At 40.1% G+C, this 23,428-nt stretch overlaps 3 protein-coding genes across 3 annotated transcripts in view; 2 read left to right on the forward strand and 1 right to left on the reverse strand.

Annotated features, from left to right (window-relative positions):
- Positions 1-6,471: 6,471 nt before the first annotated feature.
- Positions 6,472-12,287, forward strand: LOC5500515 (E3 ubiquitin-protein ligase TRIM71). Its single transcript, XM_032368922.2, has one exon. The coding sequence runs from the start codon at positions 7,148-7,150 to the stop codon at positions 9,554-9,556; it is 2,409 nt and encodes an 802-aa protein (XP_032224813.1). The 5' UTR covers positions 6,472-7,147; the 3' UTR covers positions 9,557-12,287.
- Positions 12,178-17,585, reverse strand: LOC5500516 (probable malonyl-CoA-acyl carrier protein transacylase, mitochondrial). The gene is made up of 5 exons (XM_032368925.2): positions 17,150-17,585; positions 16,379-16,481; positions 14,501-14,760; positions 13,751-13,929; positions 12,178-13,234 (listed from the first exon to the last, which is right to left on the reverse strand). The coding sequence occupies exons 1-5, from the start codon at positions 17,462-17,464 to the stop codon at positions 13,060-13,062; spliced, it is 1,032 nt and encodes a 343-aa protein (XP_032224816.1). The 5' UTR covers positions 17,465-17,585; the 3' UTR covers positions 12,178-13,059.
- Positions 17,586-17,781: 196 nt separating this feature from the next.
- The window catches only part of LOC116607020 (ankyrin repeat domain-containing protein 27), a 32,157-nt gene continuing 26,510 nt past the window's right edge, over positions 17,782-23,428 (forward strand). Inside the window, exons 1-11 of the mRNA XM_048721203.1 lie at positions 17,782-17,941; positions 19,340-19,459; positions 19,691-19,750; positions 19,986-20,076; positions 20,221-20,295; positions 20,722-20,816; positions 21,252-21,311; positions 21,528-21,584; positions 22,044-22,109; positions 22,760-22,836; positions 23,200-23,245. Coding sequence (XP_048577160.1) covers positions 17,822-17,941; positions 19,340-19,459; positions 19,691-19,750; positions 19,986-20,076; positions 20,221-20,295; positions 20,722-20,816; positions 21,252-21,311; positions 21,528-21,584; positions 22,044-22,109; positions 22,760-22,836; positions 23,200-23,245 — 867 coding nt within the window. The 5' untranslated portion in view covers positions 17,782-17,821. The remainder of the gene's footprint in view (positions 17,942-19,339; positions 19,460-19,690; positions 19,751-19,985; positions 20,077-20,220; positions 20,296-20,721; positions 20,817-21,251; positions 21,312-21,527; positions 21,585-22,043; positions 22,110-22,759; positions 22,837-23,199; positions 23,246-23,428) is intronic.

Consider the following 23,428-nt stretch of genomic DNA (forward strand, 5'->3'; position numbering starts at 1 on the left):
GAGGGACTAAACTCCTTTCTGCGCCACAATTCCCCTTAATAACACAACACGAGGCTAATATAATAATGTAACTAGCTTTATTGAGAAAACAGTCAAGACACAACTTCAAATTATATTTTATTTTCCCGAAGGCGAGGGACTGATTCTAATCCTGGTCCGCCTGCGCTCCAAGGGGAAGCTACAATCCACAACAAAAGTAAAGTGGGACACTTCCCATACGAACAACCGCTAACCCTCTCCCCCCGATTAACCCATTGACTCCTGGCTATTTTTGAGCTAAATTTACAACAACAAAAAAACAGACTGAAGACAGATACCTCCCCCCTATTCTGAGTTTTATACAGCCCGTCAAAGTCAAACACAGCTGCACCTAGTCAGTGCTTTGCTTCCAACAGTGCTTTGCGGTCCCCACTTTTAATCCCTCGTCGTTGTGCTGAAGCCAGCACAAGTTGATGGTTGCGTGTATTTTTCATCAAAAATACAGCTATGAGCATATTAGGAGAGTGTCTCAGGACATCATGAAGTCTTTTGGGGCATAATCGAGTGCTTTACTTATGGATATTTGCAAGCAAAGGTGGATTCATGATGATTTTTTCTTGTTTGGCTTTGCCTGGATGAGAAAATAATTTTCTAATGAATCACCACAGTTCTCCTAAATGCTGTCTTTTCTGAAACCAAATTGATTCCAAAATTGTTTACACTGCTATTCTGGGTATGTATGACCTGGAATTGATTTGTTTGGCTTCGGGGTGAAAAGACTTATAAAAAACCATCTGACTTTGGGGAGAGGAGTGTTGACTGGCCTCGTGAATTTTTCCCTGGATCTCCCAGAATGCTTTTCAATCCGTAAAGGCATCCAAGTGGTTTTACAAGCCTTCAAGGAATGGGCATTGTGTTTTGAGGCCATGGAAATGAACCTGGAGGATCAGAATAAAGGTATCTAATTGTGTCTTGAGCTGTGTTTTCTGATCTCTCTCCCTTGTGTTGTATTTTGAGCGTTTTATTGAGAGGGGTGATTCTGCTTTTCTTTCCTTGTTCGATTCGAAATTTGTCAAAGAACCTGTGCTATTATTTGGCTTAAGAGTAGTTGCCAACACCTTGGTTGGATGCATATCTTCAAGACCATTTATCCCTTAGACTGATGCCTGAGTATCTTCATCTTAATGTGTTTAGTTTGCATTTATGAATTTTTTGGGTTGTGGGTACTTCCCAAAGCCGGTACAGGCCGGTTGAGGGGTCAATGTGTTAATAGCGGAGCCAAGCGCGGCCGCAGGCCGCGCGCGTAGCCCCATAGGCATAGAAATATGGTATAGGTATGCGACTTGGTTTTGTGGTCATCGCGCGGGTACCCTGTGGTGTCACTCGCCAGCCAGCCAGTCAGTCAGCCGCGCGACTCCCAGGCCCCACTCGGCCCCGAAATGGCGACTAAATACAAGCACGGAGCAGGGCAAAGTTCTTGTCGATTATGCGATGATTATTTATTTTGCCTCAAATTTTGTGACTTAAGGATAAAGTCAACTAGAGGAGATCTACTAACATTCATTCACGCCAAGATTTATCTGGTTTTAGCTAGTAAATTTAAGCAAGTAACAGTTCACATTAAAAAGCGAACAGAACCACAAGAAAGCGACAAAAAAAAACAATGCAAGGTGAGTTTAGGACGACGATTTGTATCGTCTATTGAGGATATGACAGTTATTAGGCTTTTTGTTGTCCTTTTTGTATGCTTTGAGAATGCGAGTACTTAACTCAGTAATCAAATTATTTGGGCATAACAGGTTTTGTTTTGACATTCTTCGTTTTATCTATATTCTTGATTGTGTTGAATAAAATACAATACAACAAAAACTGTAATTCGTCTTTAATAAGACTTCTTCAGGGCAGATTGATTGTGTTGAGATATTTCATAAAGGCTAACCAATATCGTGTTGCATTTTTCAAATACTGCTAAAGAAGACCGTTCTTGTCTTTATATCCTGTGCTCTTAGTCCTAAGAAGATACATATCCTTAGAAGATACAGCAGCTTTTTCAACTTACAAGAGAAATTTTCCTTACCGAGGATAAAAAAAAACCTATTTTCAATATGTATTGTTGTAATTGTCTGCATCTTGCATCTCATGTGTTTTTATTTTCAAATAGTTGTGGAAAATTAGTTAGATTATAAATGGCTTGATAAAAAGATTGTTTTGAAAGAAATAATTGTTTTCACTCTTTTATGAACCAGGAACTACCTGAGGGCCAAGATGAATACTAAAGACTGGAAGACATGAGAATTAAAAATCATGTCTTGAAGAGAACAGTAGGATGTTCTTATTCACTAGCCATAGTGAATAAGAACATCCTAAGAACAGAAGATACCCCCACACCCATGGTCCCAGGGAAGGGTGGGGGATTAAACTTTAATAAAAGCCTGTTTCCAAGTTAAGAGTCAAAAACAGTCAATACCACCACCCCTCTTGACATATTCTGGTTAAAAAGTGGTCTAACACGCCACATTAACCCCTGACTTCTGCGGGACCATAAGGGAGGGGGCACAAACGACTAGTTCATTACTATGTGATTCAGCAGTACACACTCAATAGGTTTTTTTAGAACAGGATACTTATATATTTGTATTATGTATTGTTTTGATTAAAAAAATATTCATAATGGAACTTCTATGATGGGACATAAGAATTTACCATTAGACTCTTGACAACTTTGACAGCCATATTCACACCAGGAATTGTGTTTGTTAACTTTGATGTACTGCATAAATTAAATTATTGAATAAGGCCTGGATCCATTTGGTTGGTACAATAAATAAATCTCAGTAAAGAGCAGGATCCTAGATCCCCCCAAAATACCTCGATCAGTCAACACAAAAGGTGTTCAATGCTGGCTCCGCTTTTAGGCAGTGCCTAAATCTATATATTATTGGTTAGAGGCGATTTTTCAGCTCAAAACACAAGCAGTAGCAAGGTGATCATTTGCCCTCCAACATTGAGGAAGGGGGAGGGAAAGTGTCCCATTATTTTTGTTACAGATTGTCTCAGAAGTGGAATGATTGGAATTTGTCACGCTTATCATCGATTTCTTAAAATGTATTCTCTTTATTCGCATACCCTAATGAAAGTTTTTCAATCTATTAATTATTCGAGCTTGAAAGTAAAGATGTTGACGTCCCCAGAAAATACTTTTGGGATATCTATGCGCTATTTGGAATATTTTATTCAATTAATTTGAATTAAATGAAGGTGCGCTAGGATATTTGCAGACTATAATTTTGTAAAATATAAAATTTATTCGATGTTGCCAAAGAGACTGTCTATATATCGTGTCGATTGTCTCCATTTGCAAAAGCAGCCATCCCTCGGAGTATTTAGCCGAAAAACACCGCTTTCATGGCCAATTTAACAAATACAGGCATAGAGACTAAAAAGATCATCGCCTAATAAGTATAAATAACAAATCGATTAAAGAAAGCGATAAATAGGCGGTTAATCTGTTGTAGAAAACATGAGAGCCTCGTCTCATTTCATTCTCAATGTACATCACAACAAGTGTTTATACATTTAGCATGGCCACAGGGAGCTCACCTCTACGGTTTGAATAAAGTTAGAGTTGTTTTTTTTTTTTTTTAGCTTTGCGTTGCTGTTGATTTAGTGCGTGTGTTCGTTTGTATCTCTTGTCTACTTTTTCGGCGCCCGGTGCTTTCTGGCGCTCTCTTATTGGTTAGCGGTCTAACGGCCGTCTCGACTGCGAAATGGCTTCCATGTCACGACACCTAGTAAAAAGAGACAAGAGATGAAACTCTTTTTACCCGCCCTAGAAAACACGTCAGAAAAAATATCTTTAGCTCGAATTCATCGGCCCAAAATTCGTACAGCTATAGAAGAAAGATGTCTTTTTAAGCTAGTGATGTTAAAAAATGAATCAACATGTTCTCATGTCCACAATAATGCATCTCGCAAACCTTTCATTCTCTGGCTATATTCTGCCGTTTCATCCGAGGCAGGCAGCCCAAGGCTACTGTCAGTGGTTTATAAAGCCAACGGAATGTATGGGGGAATTTATATGTTAGCGAAAAAAATACTTTATCGTGAAAAATAAAACTTTAGACCATGTAATATTGTGTTTGAGTCTTCCTTTACTTCAATTTTGGTGATAGAATGTCAGTAGAGCGAGTTTGAAGCCCGCCACGAATTGTGTTTCTCTCTCTGAATAAAAATAGGAAAGTCTGGGGACTCCATCGGCTAACGGCCACCACACAACTACTTCGAGGACCATCAACCAGCCGCCAATCCAGCACAAAAACACTTTGAAAATATACCTTAGCTTTCAATTGAACCGAGTCTCATGTCACCGATTTGCGAATTTCACTCATGTTTTTTACACTTTTTACCGTCGATTATCGAATTCACCATCTGTGACAAAAACACACTCACTCGGCGCGGCCGTTGTCGCGCCGACGACTGCTCTAAGTTCGAATTTCCGAGTAGTGCCCCGTTCCTAGAGCCCCTCGGTTAGAAAGTGCACACGATCTGTTGTCACAGATGGTGAATTCGATAGTTTTTCTTCAATCATTCGTCTATTCTATTACCATCACAAAGCAATTTAGGTATATGAAGCTTACAAATGATTTGAAATATATATTAAGGCTTTTTTGAACGGTCAACCGTGGTAGACCGTTTATATAAAAATGGACTTTTTATCTTAGTAAAACGACGGTCAACCGTCTACCATGAGCTCTCTCTCCAAAATGCAAACCCTCATTCAAACAAAACTAGTGTCAATTTATGAGCTTGAATCTCAAGTTGTTACTGTATTATTTTAGAGTTCGAATTTCTTTCGTGAGGTATTTTTTAAACAATTTTAAAATGGTTAACCGTTAATGTTAATTAATCGTTGAGCCACATAAGCAAGAACAAAAGACGTAGTCTGTAGCCGTCTATTTTAGCGAATGCTCCACAGAAAAAGCATTGCATACACTTGTCTCAGCTTTCAGCAGAGGCTGTACGTGACATGCTGTTACATGCTGATGCCAATACACATTTGCAAGGCCGAGATGATAATAAACACAGACCAGCTGAACATTAAATGCCACCCGGGAGTGGGATAAAGTACGGCAAACAGACAAAGCATGCAATAGAATTTGAAAACAAGCCACTCTGAGTTTTTTACCCTTTGCCGCGTTATACTTTTTAAACTACTGGGAAAAGCGTGCTTTCAGCCTCTGGACCCCAGTATACCGGGCAAGCCTCTACCCTATTGACGGCAGACCGACATATTTATACGCATTTGGGTCATGGAACAAAAATAATCGAGCAACCCAACCCAAACACAAAAAATGAGTTCTTGATCCGTCATATATCAAATGATCGGCCCCTTTCTTGTTTCAAGTGCGTCAGCTATAATCCAGCGGCGGTAAAGTCACGGGTGATGAAAAAACTCCGAGTTCCGGCTCACACTGCGTATCACTGCAACTCTATCACTGCCCTAAACAGGTCTGTGCAGTGTCATGTTGGCACTTTTCTTTGAATAGAACAGTAAAGCATGACTTCTTTTCTACAGCTGAAGAAGTGTTGAAGGGACTAGTAGAGATGTTTTATTGTTGTCGGATGGTAAAAGAAATTGACTTATGGGGCCTCTTTGTGTGCAGAGGGTACAAAAAAGTCACTTTAAAAGTGTAAAGATGGTGCTCTATCAAGAATTCAAACAAAGTGTTATGACATGTCGTTACTGTTTGCGGTGATGTGGGTAAACACTGTGCGAGAACTAAATACTAAATACTAAAATACTAAATACTGGATAGTTTATCTAGGGAGATCTTGGAAGGTTTTTGTTTTCTTTCTTCAGTTCTCAATCGTAACAGTTCTAAACTGCATCGTTTTCAGCTTTACATAACCTGCACCTACAGTCAACGCTTATCAGATTTCTTTTTTATTCGCTCCATTCCAGTGTGGAACTCCATAAACAAAAAAATCATAAACAAAAAGAATTCCTTGCGCTCCCGCTATCACCGCAGCTGGATAATATGTGTATTTTATACTCTCAGCTGCCTTCGTATCGACTTTCAGAGTTCGCGCTTAAGGATTTGCGCACGTAGGAGACCACCTTGGAAAAGCGCGCGAAAAAGATCCCAAGCCGGATATCGATAAACAAACAAACTTGTTCCGACTGCCGACCGCCGTATCGCCACTAAAGTGATACACGTAAATTCCTGACGTGTTCCAAGTGGTCGAACACTTGACGTTGGCGATAAGGTTGACTAGAGTTGCGCCGGATCATGCAATTCTGTGTAAACGTTGTTGTTGCTTGTGGATTACATAATACGTGATTACACGTTCGATAATCGTATTCAGCGGACTATTTATAGAGCTGCGCAATTTAATGCAAGTGAAATTAGCACTTGGATCTGCAGCGGTAATATATTCGAAGCACGTAAAGAACCCGTGACTCTTGCTCGATTGGCAGATAGTTTATTAACTGACTCCGGAAGTGCTTTGCAAAGTTACTACAAAAATTGTGGCAACACGCCAAGTGAACGAATCAAGAGTTCACGGTTTGTTTTGGTCGCGCTTTCACATCAAAATCGACTTAAAATCACGGCCGTTTAAGCCATTTCCTGCTAATTAGGGAATCTATTGATTTACATTTTGCGTCGTCATAAAACAACTTGAGCTAATTTTTAAGTACTCCGAGAAGACTGCATTCTGGCAAGAGAACTTGCATTCTATAATCCAAGGACATAACATGAACTTGTTTTCTTACCCTAGATCTACAAAAGGCAAAATATCTCAAAATAGCGCACGCTCAAACAACACTGTAATTTACAAAGTGACAACCATCAACCCAACTACATGTAAACGGCGTAGATGGAGCGATTTCATTGGCTATTTACTTGTAATTAGACTTTGATTGACAGATTTTTGTTCGAAAACATTGAGAAAACCATGTGAAGTCCTTTCCGCCCCACCTACCGGAGATCCTGATTGGCTCGTTTTGAATAGAACAATAGGGCTCTACAAGTTCAAAGAAACCGTACGTTTTGAGCTCGGCGCATCGCAATGAAGTGAATCACATGTGCTTGCTTACGTTGTTGCGATTGAAATCTCTACCTGAAAACTTGGTGGATGAATCGCGCTAGTTTGACTCGGCGACTAAATGCGTTTCAAGTCCATCGCGATGGCGGAGGGCTTTGATCACTATATACAACCGCCAGAAGTGTGCCCCAAGTGCATGAATGCCTACGAAAACCCTAAAGTTCTACCGTGTTTACATACATTCTGTAGCCAATGCCTGAGTGAAGAACTACACCGTGACTGTGAGGGGCGACTGAACGTTACATGTCCAAAGTGCTTACGCGACTTTCCTTTACGCGATGGCGCTGAAAACCCTTTGGATGAACTCCAAGAGCTTCCACCATTCTTCAGCCGTGATATTTTCGATGTTCTCGTTCCGCGTCATCATGAAATCGCCGATAGTAGCAGCCTAATCCGTGCCGTCATACGCGAGTGTAGTAACTGCGGAGAAGGTTCGATGGTGACGGCCCATTGTAAGGACTGCAATGAATTCCTCTGCGACAGTTGTGTCAGAGCACACCAGAGAGTTCGCCTTACGAAAGACCACAGAATCATGTCGTTCATTGAAGAAGCAGCGATTTTACAACAAGGCCAGCGTAGTGAAGCAAGCGCCGCAACTAGTATCAGTCTAGTCGTGACGAACGCTACAACTTCTACCACGAGAGTTTCTAACTCGACTCCTGTCGAATCCACAGACAATCTTACACGCTGCGAGAAGCACGAAAACGAGTTTAGACGGCTATTTTGCGATACATGCTATCAACCGATTTGCCGCGAGTGCATGTTCAGTGATCACAGTGGACACAATTTCGTCTATCTTCGCGATGTTGCCGAGACTACAAGAGGCGCTGTGGGGAAACTCCTAGATGCGGCCGTGAATGAAACTAGAAGCATCGAAGAGGCGATCAATGCTTCACAGATGACAGCCGATAAAGTAGAGTACAGAGCTCAGGTTGTGGCTAAAGACATACGTTCTACGATTCGCAGGCATATGATAGCATTGGAAGAGCGAGAGAGGGAATTGTTACGGCGCGTTGAGAAAGTCAGACAAGTTAAAGGCAGTTCGCTACAACACCAAATCGACGAATTGCAGAAACTTTTAAGCAATGTTCTCAGCGTTAAAGAGAAGTCAGAACATGTTCTTAAACAAGGCACTGGCCCCGAGCTGTTGGCTGTCAAGGGGCAGCTGACCGAGACCTTAAATGACGCGCGATCGAAACGTGGATTACTGCAACCTCACGAGGACGATGGCTTAGTGTTTACACCCCCAGATTTGGCCCTCCAGACAGCGATTAGCTCACTAGGTATCGTCAGTAGCAATGCGTTCGCTCCGTTCTGTTTCGCGACCGGTGAGGGGTTGCGACGAGGGGTTCGTGGTAAGAACATTATGTTTGTCGTGCAGTCCAAAGACCACCATGGCGAGAACCGGTGCATTGGGGGTGACCCCTTAAGGGCAGTCGTACAAGGACCGGACGGGATTTCCTACCGAGGAGAAATCACCGATCGTCAGAATGGGGTGTATATCGTGACTTATAGACCTCAAGTTGAAGGCGAACATGTTATTTCAGTGACTATACGGGGGCAACATATTCAGGACTCGCCATTTCGAGTTGCGATCAAGAAAGGTCGGAACTACAATGGCGTTGGGCCCGTCTTGTTGTCTTTCGGATCGGAGGGTGAATCTGGAGGGCAGCTTTGTCGGCCTTGGGGTGTTTGCTGCGATAGAAACGGTAGCATTATTGTTGCAGATCGTAGTAACAACAGAATTCAAATCTTCGATAACTACGGTAATTTTGTTCACAAGTTCGGTTCTGCAGGGTCCAGGAATGGTCAATTCGATCGACCAGCTGGAGTTACTTGTGATCATGAGCGCGACCGAATCATAGTAGCAGATAAAGACAATCACCGAGTCCAAGTGTTTTCACTCGACGGCACTTTTCTACTGAAGTTCGGCGAGAAAGGAAGCAAGAACGGGCAGTTCAGCTATCCCTGGGATGTAGCGGTGAACTCAGAGGGGAACATTCTAGTTTCGGACACCCGTAACCATCGTGTCCAACTTTTCACGTGTGATGGCCAGTTCCTTAACAAGTACGGCTTCGAGCAAGGAATTCACTGGAAGTGTTTCGACTCTCCTCGTGGTGTCGCCTTCGCGCACGACGGGAGGATGATAGTGACAGATTTCAATAACCATCGCTTGCTGGTCATCTCTGGAGACTGCAAGAGTGCTCAGTGGCTCGGTACTGAAGGATCTGGACTGACGCAGTTCGTGCGCCCTCAAGGTGTATGTGTTGACCAAGAAGGTAATATAGTCGTAGCAGATTCGCGTAATCATAGAATTCAGATCTTCCAGCCGAATGGCAACTTTCTGTGTAAGTTCGGTTCTCATGGCGGTGCTCTTGGCCAGTTGGACAGGCCATCGGGTATTTGTGTTTCTCCGGACGGTCTTATCGTAGTTGTAGATTTCGGAAACAATCGTATTCAAGTTTTCTAAACATTCAGGCTTCTTTATAGTCTAGTTTAGTCTAGAGCGTATTCTCTCTTAGTTAGGATATAAAACATTTTCGACATTCTAATAGAATTCGTTAAGTTTATTTGCGTTAGCTTTGCAGGACAAGCTAACATTTTATTATCTTCGAGTATAATGATTCAAGCCTCAAGGCTTTGTTTTGTTTACTGTGATTAGAGGGACGTTTAGCTATTTAGCGAGTTTTCCCAGTAACGCAAAATAGCTACCGTTAGTTAACATCGAAATGGCGTGAAAATGAGCGCGTTTGAAGTCATTCATTCTTAAAGTATTTTTGCTACAAAAAAGTGCGGGAAGGAAATACAAACTCCCTTTCTTCATTTTAAAACAACAAGAAATCGAAAAGAAAATAATATTAGGCGTTTAAGCTCTTGCAGAGTATTTATTTGATCGTCGCAAAAAGGATCTTCATTTTATATAAATAGCATCCAATGTTCGCAACGCGGCAATTGAATGGCCACTTACATAAATCACAAGTATATTTTATTTATGTTTGAGTTAACCAGATTTCTGATTATTTATTAATTTCATAAGGACAAGTTCCGCAGATTTTGAGAAAAAATAGTATACACATGTGTCGTTGTTTTCTGGATCTATTGTTGCTGTGTTATTTAACTCAAAATTCAACCCTAATGTTCGGCTCCTTTTTGCCTCGCGAAGGTGTGAACTTTTGAATAAGTTGTTGTACGACCTCCTTTCAAATGATCCCATCTTTGTTAACACTATACTCAGCCCTTAATTGCAACGTTCTCGTAGTTTCTACGCAATTTGTTTGCTATATCTAACTTTACCTAGCTTCATCCGTTTTATTAAGAAAAAAGAAAAGTTTTGTTAATCGTGTTCAAGTTTAAGCATCAAAATGTCCGATTACGGTGCTGAGATCACCGTTTTTAAAAGCGAGTGATTCAGGTTTTCTAAAAGTATTTGCATCAAATCCAAGATTGATATTATTGTTCCATTGGAAGAAAAAGTAATCTAGCTTCGCAGATTTTAATAAAGCCTAAGTAGGTCCAACATCCATTGTTTGTTCAGATTGTTCAGTTAGAAACAAAAACACAAATATGTTAGTTATTAGAACTGTAGGTAGAAATAAAAAACTTGTTATTTCAAGCCGTAACAGTATGCGGGAGTTGTTACAACTTTACCTGCTTTAGATTTTATATAACTTAGTATTTTTCCAAATTTGTGTGCTCAAAAAGATGAAGAATATATAGATAAAGTGTTGTTTTCTGATTGCTGTGGTTAACGTTTTCGAATGAGTCGCCAAAGCTATTTGTAATTCTGCAAAGCAGGAATTTTCATCAACAATATTGGTATTTTTGAGAACCTTTATCTTTGCTAAAATAGTAATCACTATTACCTAATTCGAAATTTTCATGTAATAGTATAATCAGAAGATTGCAAATCAAACAACATTATGATAATGATATCCACATGTGATTGAATTCCAAGCTTGAAATGTTTTTATTGTTATGTCCTGTTCAGGGACTTTTGTCAAGTGAATGAAGTACAGTTTGTTTGGGAATTATATCTGAAATCCTTCGTGTTGTTTCTCTAATGCAGCACATCACCTAAACTTCCTGGCCACTGAATACTCCCTATGAGCTTTTCCTGTTTTGCATTCCTTTGCCAATGCAACCAACAGAGCTCTGTTTTTAAGACATCCCAGAGTTGATTCCCGACTCAAATTGTATATGATTCACTTGAAATTTTTTCAGTATTGTTATAGTTCATATTTCTTTGTGTAACTAATTTGAAAATTTTGATATTATTCTAATATATTTGGAAAAAAGCCATCTGAAACCAATACATATGGACTTACTTCTATAATTGAATTATACTCCTTTTGCCATTTGAGGTGTTTAGCTATCTCTGTGTCAGATGCTTTTACAAAACTCAATTAAAAAGAAAGCAAATAGTTTGGCACCAAATCATGATGTTTTCCAGATCCCCCTATTCCTGCTGAGATTTAATCCCCAACTGCTGCTTTCTGTGTGGAATGATCCTGGAGTACCTGTGTAGCAAGGGCTAGGGGTATTTTCAAAGCTGCTGAATTTAGTAGGGGGGGGGGGGGGGGGGTGAATAGGTTCGCGGATCGGCGGATTCGGCCCCGAAATGCTCACGGATTACGGATTTTGATTATTATTTCAGCGGGTTGGTGGATTTTGGAAATACGGCGGATCACAGATCTGTCGACAACTTGGTCGCGGATTTCGGATTTTGACTGCATTGACGGCCCAATTTCGGATTTTAAATGAATTTCGATCGATGCTATTGTTTATCTGTCAAACCATGCGGATCTTAAAATATCTGCGGATCCACGGATTTGCCCCGAAAATGTAGCGGATTGGCGGATTTACGTACCCCTATTCACCCCCCCCCCCATTTTATTTTACAATCACTTATTTTGCAAGTATGACATCAGCAAGCAGCAGTTTGGAATGAATTCAAGATTAATCTAACATATTATCTAACATATTATCTATGCAGGGACTGATTAAGTCAGTTTACTGGTTTCTACTAAAATGATGTCATTATAAATGACAAAAAAATGCAAATCTCATGCTAGTCCTTATGAATTGGCTATGTTGGCTTGATTAATATATATATTTTTTAATTCAATGCCACAATATGGCAGATATTATACAAATTGTTCGTGATCATGTTAATGAATTAAAGAATTCTTTTATATTTTTTACATAGTCTATGTTTCTGATATGATGTTCTTGATATTGAGTATTGTCAACATTTACTTCCCTTCTAATATCAGATCCTCATCTGTTGCGTATTTGTTGAGGGGAAAATGGTACCAGATTTCCCTAGGGGTTTTTCTATCTTACCCTGAGAAACCTGGGGTTTCCATTAAGATATTGGTCTAAGCCTATCCCTGCATTCTTTCAGAAACCTCACTTCTGAAAGCACCCGTATTGAGTAAACAATAAACGATTCTTTAACCTGCCCAGCGAGCATTTCTGTTTTCGCTTGATCAAACTTCCATCAAAGTAGTATTTGCAGGCTCTACCAAAAGGTATCCTTAGCTATTCCCAGCTCTCCTCAAACCTTTATTTGCTTTGAGATGCTTGCAGATAGACCATTGCACTTTTTGGGTGGACAGGGGTAGATACATTACAATGGGTAAATTGGATCACAGCTTTTACAGCAAAATAAAAATGTTCCTAAAGAAAAATAAAGGCAAAAAACTACTGCCACCTAAAATGTATATGGTTATGATCAATCTGTTTTTTTAAGACATCTGATCGGAACAATTAGAATTGTTGCAAGGGTAAAAATGATGGTATGATTTTTAATCTGGCTAAGCAATGGAACATTTAAACATGACCACTATATTTTTTTAATATTTGATTTTTTTTTCTTCAAACAAAAACAATGTTCTTGAATCTTTCCATGTCCATGCACTAATGTCACAAATCTTGTGGTGCAGAATATTGTTCATTTACTTTGATTGAAGTTCATGCCTCAATGTTATGGCAGCTGCACTTGAGCCTCCTGTCGATGCGGCAGAGGATAGTGTTAAGCTGTCTTCCTGGCCCAGCCTCGTATACAGTGACAGGATTCTTGTCTCTTATTAGGGATGTAACCAATTGGTGCCACAATACTGGCTGGACCAACTGCTGAACTAAAAGTCTGAGAGACAAAAATAGAGTGTTTGTAATAAATAAACAGGAGTGTACATTTGTAAGACAAGGTTGATGTACGGCTAGGGTGGGTTTGGTGGAGGGCAAGGATGGGGTTGTATGAATAGGTTGGGGTTGGTGTAGGGTGGGTTTTGGTTGGTGTAAGGCTAGGGTGGGGTTGTAGGATGGGCTAGGGTTAGGTTGGTGTAGGGCTAGGGTTGGGTTAGTGTAGGTTGGTGTAAGGCTAGGGTGGGGTTGGGTGTAATGCTGGGGTGGGTTCAGTGTAAGGCTAGGGTGAGTTTGGTGTAAGGCTAGGGTGGGTTTGGTGTAAGGATTAGTCTGGGTTAGGGTGGGTTAGTGTGGGTCTAGGGTAGAAATGTTTGTCTGGGGGTAAGCCTCACTCCTTGTATTTGCTGACACAACAGATGCCAGGCCTTTCCATGCTCTTCCATAGTTACTAAGGACAAATTGTATCATTCCAACTCTAGTTGTGACAACACACTCGCTTACACAGCGCCACACTAACCTCCTAACTTCCTCCACAGAGCCATATGGCCTCCCTGTGACATTAGAGTAAACAGGAAAGGCAGGAGGCCGTATCTCTACATTATCTAGGGCTTCTTCTAATGCAGGCTGTGCTATTGCCATTAGGGGTGAGTGGAAGGCACCATTCACAGGTAGCCTGGACACCTCAGTTGCTCCATGCTGCAACAACAATAAAAGGGTATTTGAGGTTGAAATCACTGAAACGACAGCAGGGGCATATCATGGGGGGGTAATAGTGCAGTAAGCATACACGCCCACTTCCCCCTAGATGACAAAAAGTGAGCCATTTCTTATTGGAGGATCATCAAATACTATCCTTTTTCTGTGCACAATCAATGTGCAACCCCCCCCCCCCCCCCCCCCTTCTCCATGATACCTAAAACTGGATTGGACAATCAATCAATCAATTAATTGTTTATAAAACCCTTTTGCAGCCTCTAGGTTGGACTACAGGGCCCGTCAGCAGGACACAAATATTATTCAATACAAAAGAGGGGCAGGTGAAAACCTATGATAAAATTCTTGTAAAACTTCCTGGTAAGAGTCAATTTTTGAAATAAGCTTTAAACCAAAGGCTTTGAGCCAATTCTGGTAAAATATACTACTAAAGTTCTAGTGCAGAGCCTCAAAATGAATATTTCTTGTGAACAGTTTCAATAGCCTTATTAAAAATAAGCCATTGAAGTTGAAGCAAAGTTTTACTCTTATATTTTCTTGACAAGGTTCTAACCTTTGAGTTTCCAAACTGAATAATGTAGTCCATTGCTTTCAAACTGCAGGCAATGACCCTACACTTTGGGTACAAGTAGTTGGCAATGACGGCTTCCGTTTCTTGTTGCTGTGGGTGTTGCGAGCTTGCCCATTCTTTTGCCGCACCACAGAGCTCATCCAACTGGATGTCATTGAGTCCTTTCACTGTTACCATTCCACTTGGATTATTCCCGGATGCCTTTTGCATAGCCTTAGCTCTCACACTGACAACCTTTAAAGCTGGGTAACAAATAAGCCACAGCTAATAAGTGTAAAACAAAGTGACTGCAGGGCCATGGCAGGCCTTGAAATATTGGGAGGGGAGGGGAGGGAACAATACGGAAACATTAAAAATTATTAGGGGCACAGCCATGACCCTACTGATTATTTCCTTATAATGTTTGAAAATATTGGGGGGGGGGGGGGTGGGCACATGCCCCCAGTGCCCCACCCACTGCTACAATTGTTACAATTGTGGTAATTATATCTGTTTGTTGCTTATATTGCTTTACTTTTTAGGTAAAACTACAAAAATTCAAGTACCCCTATGTAGGTCACATCGGACAGGTAGAGTAACCTAGCAAAATATCCTGCAAGTCAGTAGTGCTTGAACTGACTGGAGCAGTTGGGTAACCAACAAACAATCAGTAAGAGTACAAAACAGTGTCACAGCCAGGATTTTTTAAGGGGGCAGTGCACAGATATAGATTTCATATATGTGAGGTGAAGTTTAAAATTCTGTCCTTTTCCAAATAATATCGCTTTTTGTGAGGGTTAGATGGGGTGTGTTTGCCCCTGTGCCCACCCCTAGCTATGCCACGCCCATCCCTTGCTATGGGGGAGCAATTTCCCACGGACGTAGCTTGTGGTCAAGTCTGCGGACTCCCAGCAGTCATACCCAACCTCACAGTCGGAATTTTCAGATCACCATCTCCGGAAAGTGTGTGTTGGCAGATCATATAATTATCTATAGTCTTTAGTCTGCTCAATTTAGTTAGGGTTTATTACTATATATGTCATCAGGCAGATTAAAAAAATAAATGAGCAAGAACGGACGAGTGAGTCAGCCTACATGATGGAAAAACATGACGTGACGCTTCCAATAAGCCCATTTCACATTGAATAAGGCGGGGAATTTCTCTGAGTACTTAGTAACTAATAGCACACAAAGTATCAAGGGCGACTTTTTTTAAATTGATGCGACTTTTTGTAAAGTGTCATTGAAATTTGAGCTTTTCATAAACTGATACACAGGGCAATGATGATCAAGGAAAAATTATCTTAAAAGCCAAAATCTGGTTATGTGCACTTCAGCCTCACGTTATTTGTGTTGTGAAAATATGTCCGTAGAACAAGGAACCTATAGCCATTGTAAGAAATTGTATCTTCTCTCTCTATCTGGAATTGCACGGTTTCCAGGTTTTTCCGTCATGTCGAGTCAGCCAATTAGTTTTCTAATCTCGACTTAGGAACCACGGGTTTTGCGTTTTATGGTAATCATAACAAAGTACGTAATAGCAGGCACGTAAACAGGATTAGCTGAGGGAGGTAGTTGAGGGGTTGCGCAGCCATAGGTATCATATAATACCTAATTGTCAATTCATGATGTAATTTCTGCAGACTCTTCCGTTTAATTGAGTATTTTGAAGTACTTATAATAAGTTACTCATGATGACAGTTATGATGAAAGTTGGACCGCCATCTTGGATTTCTCCGACAATCTCGCACTTTCCGGAGATGGTGATCAGAAAATTTGGACTGTGAGGTTGGGTATGACCGCTGAGAGTCCGCGGATTCGACCACAATCTAAGTCTGTGGGAAATTGCTTCCCCTTGCTATGCTCCCACAAAATATTTACCATCACTAAGCGTAAGTGCCTGAGCAAACACCAATGCGCTATACTCTCCAACACTGAAACCAGCAGCAGAAAACAGGGCAGGGTCACCTTGTTCATTCAGGTACTGTCAAGGAAGAATAAACAATAACATCGGAAATATTCTATCATCTATTTCCTATCGACACATATAAATGTTTTGAGGCATTGTTTACAGAATATGGCAACATTGCAAATTTCCAAAAAGCCAGATATGGTGGAAGGAAGGGTCTTTTTGGAAATTTGCAATGTCAAACCACTACAATTACAAACAAGCCTGTTTTAGCTGAACAGCTGTGAAACGGTGTGAAAGCCCAGCATTTGTTAGCCTTTAATGGAGACAAAGGCACAAATAAAAAGATTGCAGTGCTGTGGTACTTAACACGGCAACAGCCAGGTTGTGCGCAGGGTGCACATGAGTAAGTACGCAGCTGCTTTGTCTCCTATTATCTTTGTTCTACAAAGGAGTTCTTTTGTCTCCATTCTTCTCGTTCTTTGTGTCGAGGTGTGGATATTGTTCATTTGCCAAACAAATAGAAGCTTGTAAGAGCTGCATACTGACCCGTGCACATGCAACCCCTTGACTGCCAAGAAGTGGGACATCTTTTATTATGAGCTATGACTACCCCCCCACCCCACCCCCTGTGTACTACCATTATCAAACCTACAAATGTGTGACGCATTTTTTATATTAAGCATGCTGAGCAAAGGAATATTGCTCCCTGGGTCTCTCATTGCTCGTAGAGTTGTTCTTACCATCGAAGAGTGTTTCTCGTGCCATTTCAATGCTGCTAGGGAGGCGACTAGTACGGCCAGCTGGCTGTTCTCGGTGCGATTAAGCCTTTCCGCCGGTCCTTCCACGCAAATCTTCAACAAATCATACCCTATCAGCTCGTTGACCCTCTTGAAGAAGTTCTGGATATCTCTGTCGTTTGCAAATCTCCGACACATGCCGACAAAGTGGGCACCTTGCCCAGGGAACAGGAACGCCGTCGAATGGTCATGCCTGAACTGTTTAGAAGTTTGCTGAAAAAGTCGTTTGACAACAATCCTCAGCTTAAAAGACAACATTAGAAGCCTTGTTTATAACCCATATTTGCATTTGATTGTTTATTTCTCCAGTTTCGTTATCGTTTTTTTTTTTCATCACGGCCGCCATGTTTGACCTTCGACCCAGGTTTCCTTTACATTCGTCCACAGGCAACCCACCAAGAATGGAACAAGCATTAACAACAACGTAAAATACGATACACAATATTTCTTCGATTGTGACAAAATACAATTAAAAGTTCCTAAGCCTTGAGTTTTTTTTCTCATAGCCAAAAAAATTGTAAGAAAATGAACCTTTTTTGCGTGTATTTTTCGTGCACAATAAGAGAGTGTAGACTGGGTACGAGCGTGTTTTGTTATTGCGATGTATCTATCAAAATGGCTGAAGACGTTCATATCGAAGGATACGATGAAGATTTGGTCGAAAATTCCTTCTTCAAATACATTCAGAATAAACACAAACCTTTATACGAAGAAGCTACAGAGCAAAGATGGACGGTGAGGACGAATGAGGCTTTTTACGATAGATAACTCGCACATTAAACTAGAACTATCTGTGTCAGGGAATTTCGGATCTCTAAAAATCACGGGACCATTTCCGTAGTTTATACAAGTTTTCGCGCCAATAGGCTTTTATACCTTGAAAATAACATTAAAAGGGATGTTTTTTTTATCAATTATTCTCGGAGACTACAGTAACGCTGGATACGTATATCAGAACTGGAGCATAGAAATTAATATCATTTTTCATCAGACGCTTTACAGGACGTTTTACATATGACCTGCTCCCCTTGTATGTCCAGCTCACTTTCATTCTGAAAACGCCTAAAACAATGCGTTACTTATGAACCATTCAGTTCGAAAGCATAATTCCACATTTTTATTGTTGTTGTTAATGTTGCTCTTTTCCTTAAGCATAAATAGTGGCTCGTCGTTCATATGAAAGTGTTAATAGTTTAAGGAAATTCCCTTGAATTGCACTGCGCACCCCCTCTGCGCATAGTGGCGCGCGCTGTTTGTTCGGATTTTCCGGTATTAAGTGCACTCGCGTGCCATAGTTGTACAAGAAAACACAGCAAAAGGCGCTTGTTTTTTACTTAAAATCGCTTTAACAGAAAAACGAAGTCGATTACCCCCATTTTTTATTTGCTCAAATAGGTAAATATGTACGGAAAAATAATATACTGAAAGAAGAAAAAAAGTTGGGTTGTAGAAGTTTTGATATTTCTCTTAAAAGCCATAAAAATACTTCAAAATGGCTCTTTTTACCGTATGAATAGTGGCGAAAACAATGTGATCTCTTAAAATAAGATTTGTTTTGAACATTAGCTACTACGGGTTATTGTTTAGGAGATCGGATTTTGGCAGCTTGAAAAAAAAAAGAACTTAATTTTCTAAAGACTATAGGCACTCTTTTTGAAAACTTAGAGTTGGGATTTTTCCATGCGTGATCAGTAAAAACGCGTCAACTCTACGCCCCTCTGTTGTGAAAACGAGGTCGGTACCCCCATTTTTTTATTACATTTTCTGATAGCCCTTAAATTCAATATTGTTTATGCCAAGTTTTAAAAAATTCTGGGTTGTAGAACTATTTCGAGGGAATTACCTTAAACTTATTTACACAGACTGATTAACGTCAGATTGATTGAGGACCATGGCATTTTTAAGCTTTAATTTGTCTGGCCCTGCTCTGTTCCTGAAAAAAGAAAGATTTGACCCAACGTCAAGAATCTGTTGTATTGTAGAGCTGTGTTGTAGAGCTGACAATAAATGAGTAACACAAAATTGGGCTAAAAAATCAACACATATAATCAACCTTTACATAGGTTTATGTGTTTTCACATTTCTGTCAACTGTCTCTATCTCTTGGTCTGATTTTGAAAATTTTGTTTCTAGATTTGTATCCCTCGAATAGGCACCCTGTCGAGATCTAACCACACCCTACAGGACGTAGAGAACCATATCCTCAAGACAACTGACAAGTCTTCTAGCAGCTACAAAACACTCAATGATAAGGTGATTCTTGCAATTAGTGGGCGCTTAACCAGGATTTGCTGCTGATGATGATGATGATGATGACAATGATTATAGTGATGATGATGATGACGATGGTGATGATAATAATGAGGATGATGACAATGATGATGATTACGACGATGATGAGGGCAAGGGTGATGAATGCTACTGCTGATGATGATGGTGATAATGATGATTATTTTTATTATTATTTTTATTACTTTATTGCAGACTGTTCAAGTAAATGAGGGGTTCATTGTTACAACAGAGGGATTTAAAGATGTTAAGTCTGTAAGTTATTATTTTATTACATTTTCTATACTTTGATCACATAAGCTTTATTTCAACCCTATGAAATCATTGTTTATAGATAATACCAAAACATGTACATTCATCTTGGTTGTCTAATAGAAACTACTGTATTAGTGCATCATCTGGATTGCAAGTCTTACAAAATATGCTCTTTTATTTACCTTGATCTTTAGAAATGACTAATCTGATCTTCAAAACTTTGTGATTTGGATAGGTGCGGATCTTGTTTGAGGAAACATTTTTCAACAAAGAAAATGAAAGCTACCATGTCCTCTGTCTGGATCAACCCCTGGAAGGTGGTGTAGGTAAGGAATTGATGTAGCTGTTACACATGTGTGGAAAAGAGAAAGCAAAAGCCAAAGGCCCTTGTCTCTGTCCATCGAGTTCCCCATACACCCTCAAAAAGTGTTTAGAGCCTTGTTATTAAAAATAGATTTTCTGTTCAATAGGTGTTAGTGCCGAGCCTGTTATTCAAACACTTGAGCATCTGCAAGGTTGTGTGGACTTTCTCTGGCCATCAACTGGTAAGGGATTGTAGATAGTTTAAGATTGTTATCCTTGATTATCAGCTATTTGTCATAGATGCTTAAACCAGAGGCCCAAAAATAATGTGGGTCTGGGAGGTCTGCTCTCCAATGAATGATTTATCAAACAAATAGCAAACAGCATGTCCACTGCCTTTTGTCACAATAAGCTGCTTGGCTGAAGGATCAGCTAGCTCACCTAAAGGTTGATTCTCGCAAGGACTCAAGCGTAAGCGCAAACGGAAGCGCAACACAAGTTGAAATCGGTTCCACACAAGGGGCAAGGAAATCAGGCAGTTGTGCTCTCTTGTGCTTGCACTTGCCTTCTAGCGTTGCGCTTGCGCTTATGTCCAAGTGAGAACCAACCTTAAGAGGTCTGCATGAAATATAGTTGATGATAATAGTAACATTCTTTTCCTGGTCTAGGTACCAAACAAGGACAAAAGCAAATTGATGAGATCATTCAGCTGTTCAACTCCACTTATCAGCAGCTAGAAGGAGAGTCTCTTAGGCATCTTATGGTAACAGATTTAATAGTGAAAACATAAAGGATAAATATTCCCTTTGTCATTTAAAGTCATGAACACCAATAACAATAAAAGGGTAGTTTAGGAGCAGAACTAATAGTTGTAGTTTGCATTGTATTCACTTTTAGTACACCAAGACATTTGTGGGAGCAAATTGGAGGAAACAACCTGGTTATTTAATATGCAAAAAATAAATGCACGTAGCAGTGAGCAGTGACTTGTACAGGCAGGGTAACATCAACTCAGCCTAAGCACTTTTCTAAAAAAAAAATGTGAAATCCAATTGATATTTAAGCCACTTTAAGTCATTAACACAATATTCCAATCTCACTGAGACTGAGATAGCAATAGGTGGCACCATAGTTTAGAGGATTTCACATTTCTTATGTTTATTTTATTTTATTTTATTTATATTTTTATTATTGCTAGGATGCCGCAAATGCCATCTACACCAGAGCCATGCAAGCTGCTCTTAAGAACTGGCAACTGGTGAGTTCATTGGTGACACCCGCTTCTTGGCTTCACCCTCACCCTCGGCCACACCCAGGGGCTGTGATGGAGGTGGAAGACCATGTTACATCGTTTTTTCATGCAGCATGTTGCGCGAAAAAGTGATGTTGCAAAACGACCCGTGTAACAACACCTTAATGCTGTCCTGTTTCTGGTATGTATCTTTGCTCTTACTTTTTTTGCTAATTTTTTTAGCGCAAACTTGCAAAAAGCAACAAGAGTTATCTTGACAATGTGAAACTCGCAATTGAGGTTAGTGACAATCTTCATATTAACATCTGTACTTGATGCTAGTAAAAAAAGACAAATGAGCTTTGTGCACATACATACAAGAGCCAGGGATTTACACTAGAGCAAGGTGCCATAGGATTGGGAGAATCTGACCATTTAGCTGACCATATTTCCTTTGATATCTCTTTTTCATAGTTTACAGTACATTTAATTCATTGAGTAGCGCAAATAGTAATTTAAAAAAATGTAGAGATGACCCTACTAGGATTTTTATTGTCAAACAATAAAACAAATTGAACATATATTGAACTATTTGTTGGAGTTCTTCTTTGGAGTTTACTTTCTTGATTAAGCTGGATTTGTTACTTGAAACAAAAACATGATAGGTCAAAAGACAGATCAAGTTTACTAAAAGCATCTTATCATTGTTTTATCTATCTCTCTTCTAAAGAATATTGTGGTCGGCTCAATTTGTTGCAGACTTATGTGATGCATGGACTCCACAGTCAATTGATGAAGGGTATAAGTGCCATTTTTGGGAATGAGGTATGTGACAGTCTTCTGTCATGCACTGTCTATATGGAGTAACCAGCAAGGCAAATCCAGAAGTCCCCGTATGAAGGGCTTTGAAGCGTAGTTTTGCAGACTGCATTGGCCCAGCTCTACTGGACACTCATCTTATCCTAGCTTACATCGGCCTATCAGGGGCGTTGCCCCCCCCCCTCCCTCCATCTAGCAGCGAAAAAATACAGTAAATGTATGAGACATTATCTATAATAGGAGAAACTGCCTTGAAAGGTTCTTTTGGGCCCCCCCCCTGTTAAAAGTCCTGGCTATGCCGCTGCCCATATTTTATTTCACCTGGTAACCAACCCCCCCCCCTAAAACACAGCTGTTTGCATACCTCGTCCAATGGCTGATGAAACGACAGGGGGGGTCCTTAAGGTACAGAAATGGCTGAGCCAACATTGCTTTAAATAAGATAAAATACTGTCCTTTCATTACTCTATTTTTGTAAATTCTAGTTTCTTGGATTCTTTAAGTACCATTTCTAGGATTTCCATTGATTTCAGTACTGTTAAACAACAAGAGATTTTATTTATATGTTGAGATTAGTTGTACAACATTAGTTGTACAAGATTAGTTGTACAAGATTAGTTGTACAAGTTTTTACATTTTTAGTATTTCCTCTGCAGGATGCAGCACTCAACAAGACCACACGCAACCTTGCTGAAATCCAAATCAGGGACCTGGAAATCAAGCCTGAGTTATGGTAAGTTATGGCGGAACTAATCTTAAGGTGGAAGGGGGAGGGGGTGGGGCTTATGAAATCAAAAGTTTTAATAGAATATAGAGAAGCCGGGGTGTGTTTCTATAACCCCCTAAAAGCTACATCAAGGAAATTAACCATTTTATATTATCTATTTAATGTTTAACATTTATTTTTAAACACCTGTTTCAAAAGGTTGGACTCCACTTGTAGCCCACAATGCTCCATGTGTATCAAAAAGCAAAAAAGCATAAATAGTCATTCTCCGCTGACATAACATCCCAAGGAAGGCGAAAATATGTTTGTTATTATAGTATTCTTGGTGTTTAGTAGTACTCTTGGTATTAAAACTCTCTTTTCTCATAGTCAAAATCTCCCCAGAGCGAGGAGAATTCTCTCACTGCTGAATAAGGTACTGAATGTTATGATTTATTTTTAATGACACAAATATCTTAATGGGAGTGTTAATTTTCAGTGTAAAAACAATTCTCCCCCCCCCCCCCCCCCTTCTTTAACAACCCCCAGAACTTCAGTAGAACTCTAGAAAAATTCAGAGCCCCCTTAGAGGGCCCAGTTTCTTTTCTGAAACCTTCAG

The sequence above is a fragment of the Nematostella vectensis genome, chromosome 13 (genome assembly GCF_932526225.1).
Source record: "Nematostella vectensis chromosome 13, jaNemVect1.1, whole genome shotgun sequence".
In the NCBI taxonomy this organism is placed as follows: domain Eukaryota; kingdom Metazoa; phylum Cnidaria; class Anthozoa; order Actiniaria; family Edwardsiidae; genus Nematostella; species Nematostella vectensis.

Coding starts and splice junctions, on each gene's coding strand:
- LOC5500515 (XM_032368922.2), top strand. CDS start 7,148: ATGCGTTTCAAGTCCATCGCGATGGCGGAGGGCTTTGATCACTATATA.
- LOC5500516 (XM_032368925.2), bottom strand. CDS start 17,464: ATGTTGTCTTTTAAGCTGAGGATTGTTGTCAAACGACTTTTTCAGCAA. Junction 16,482..17,149: donor ACGAGAAACACTCTTCGATG/GTAAGAACAACT, acceptor CTTCCTTGACAG/TACCTGAATGAACAAGGTGA. Junction 13,235..13,750: donor TCTGTGGAGGAAGTTAGGAG/GTTAGTGTGGCG, acceptor TTTGTCTCTCAG/ACTTTTAGTTCAGCAGTTGG.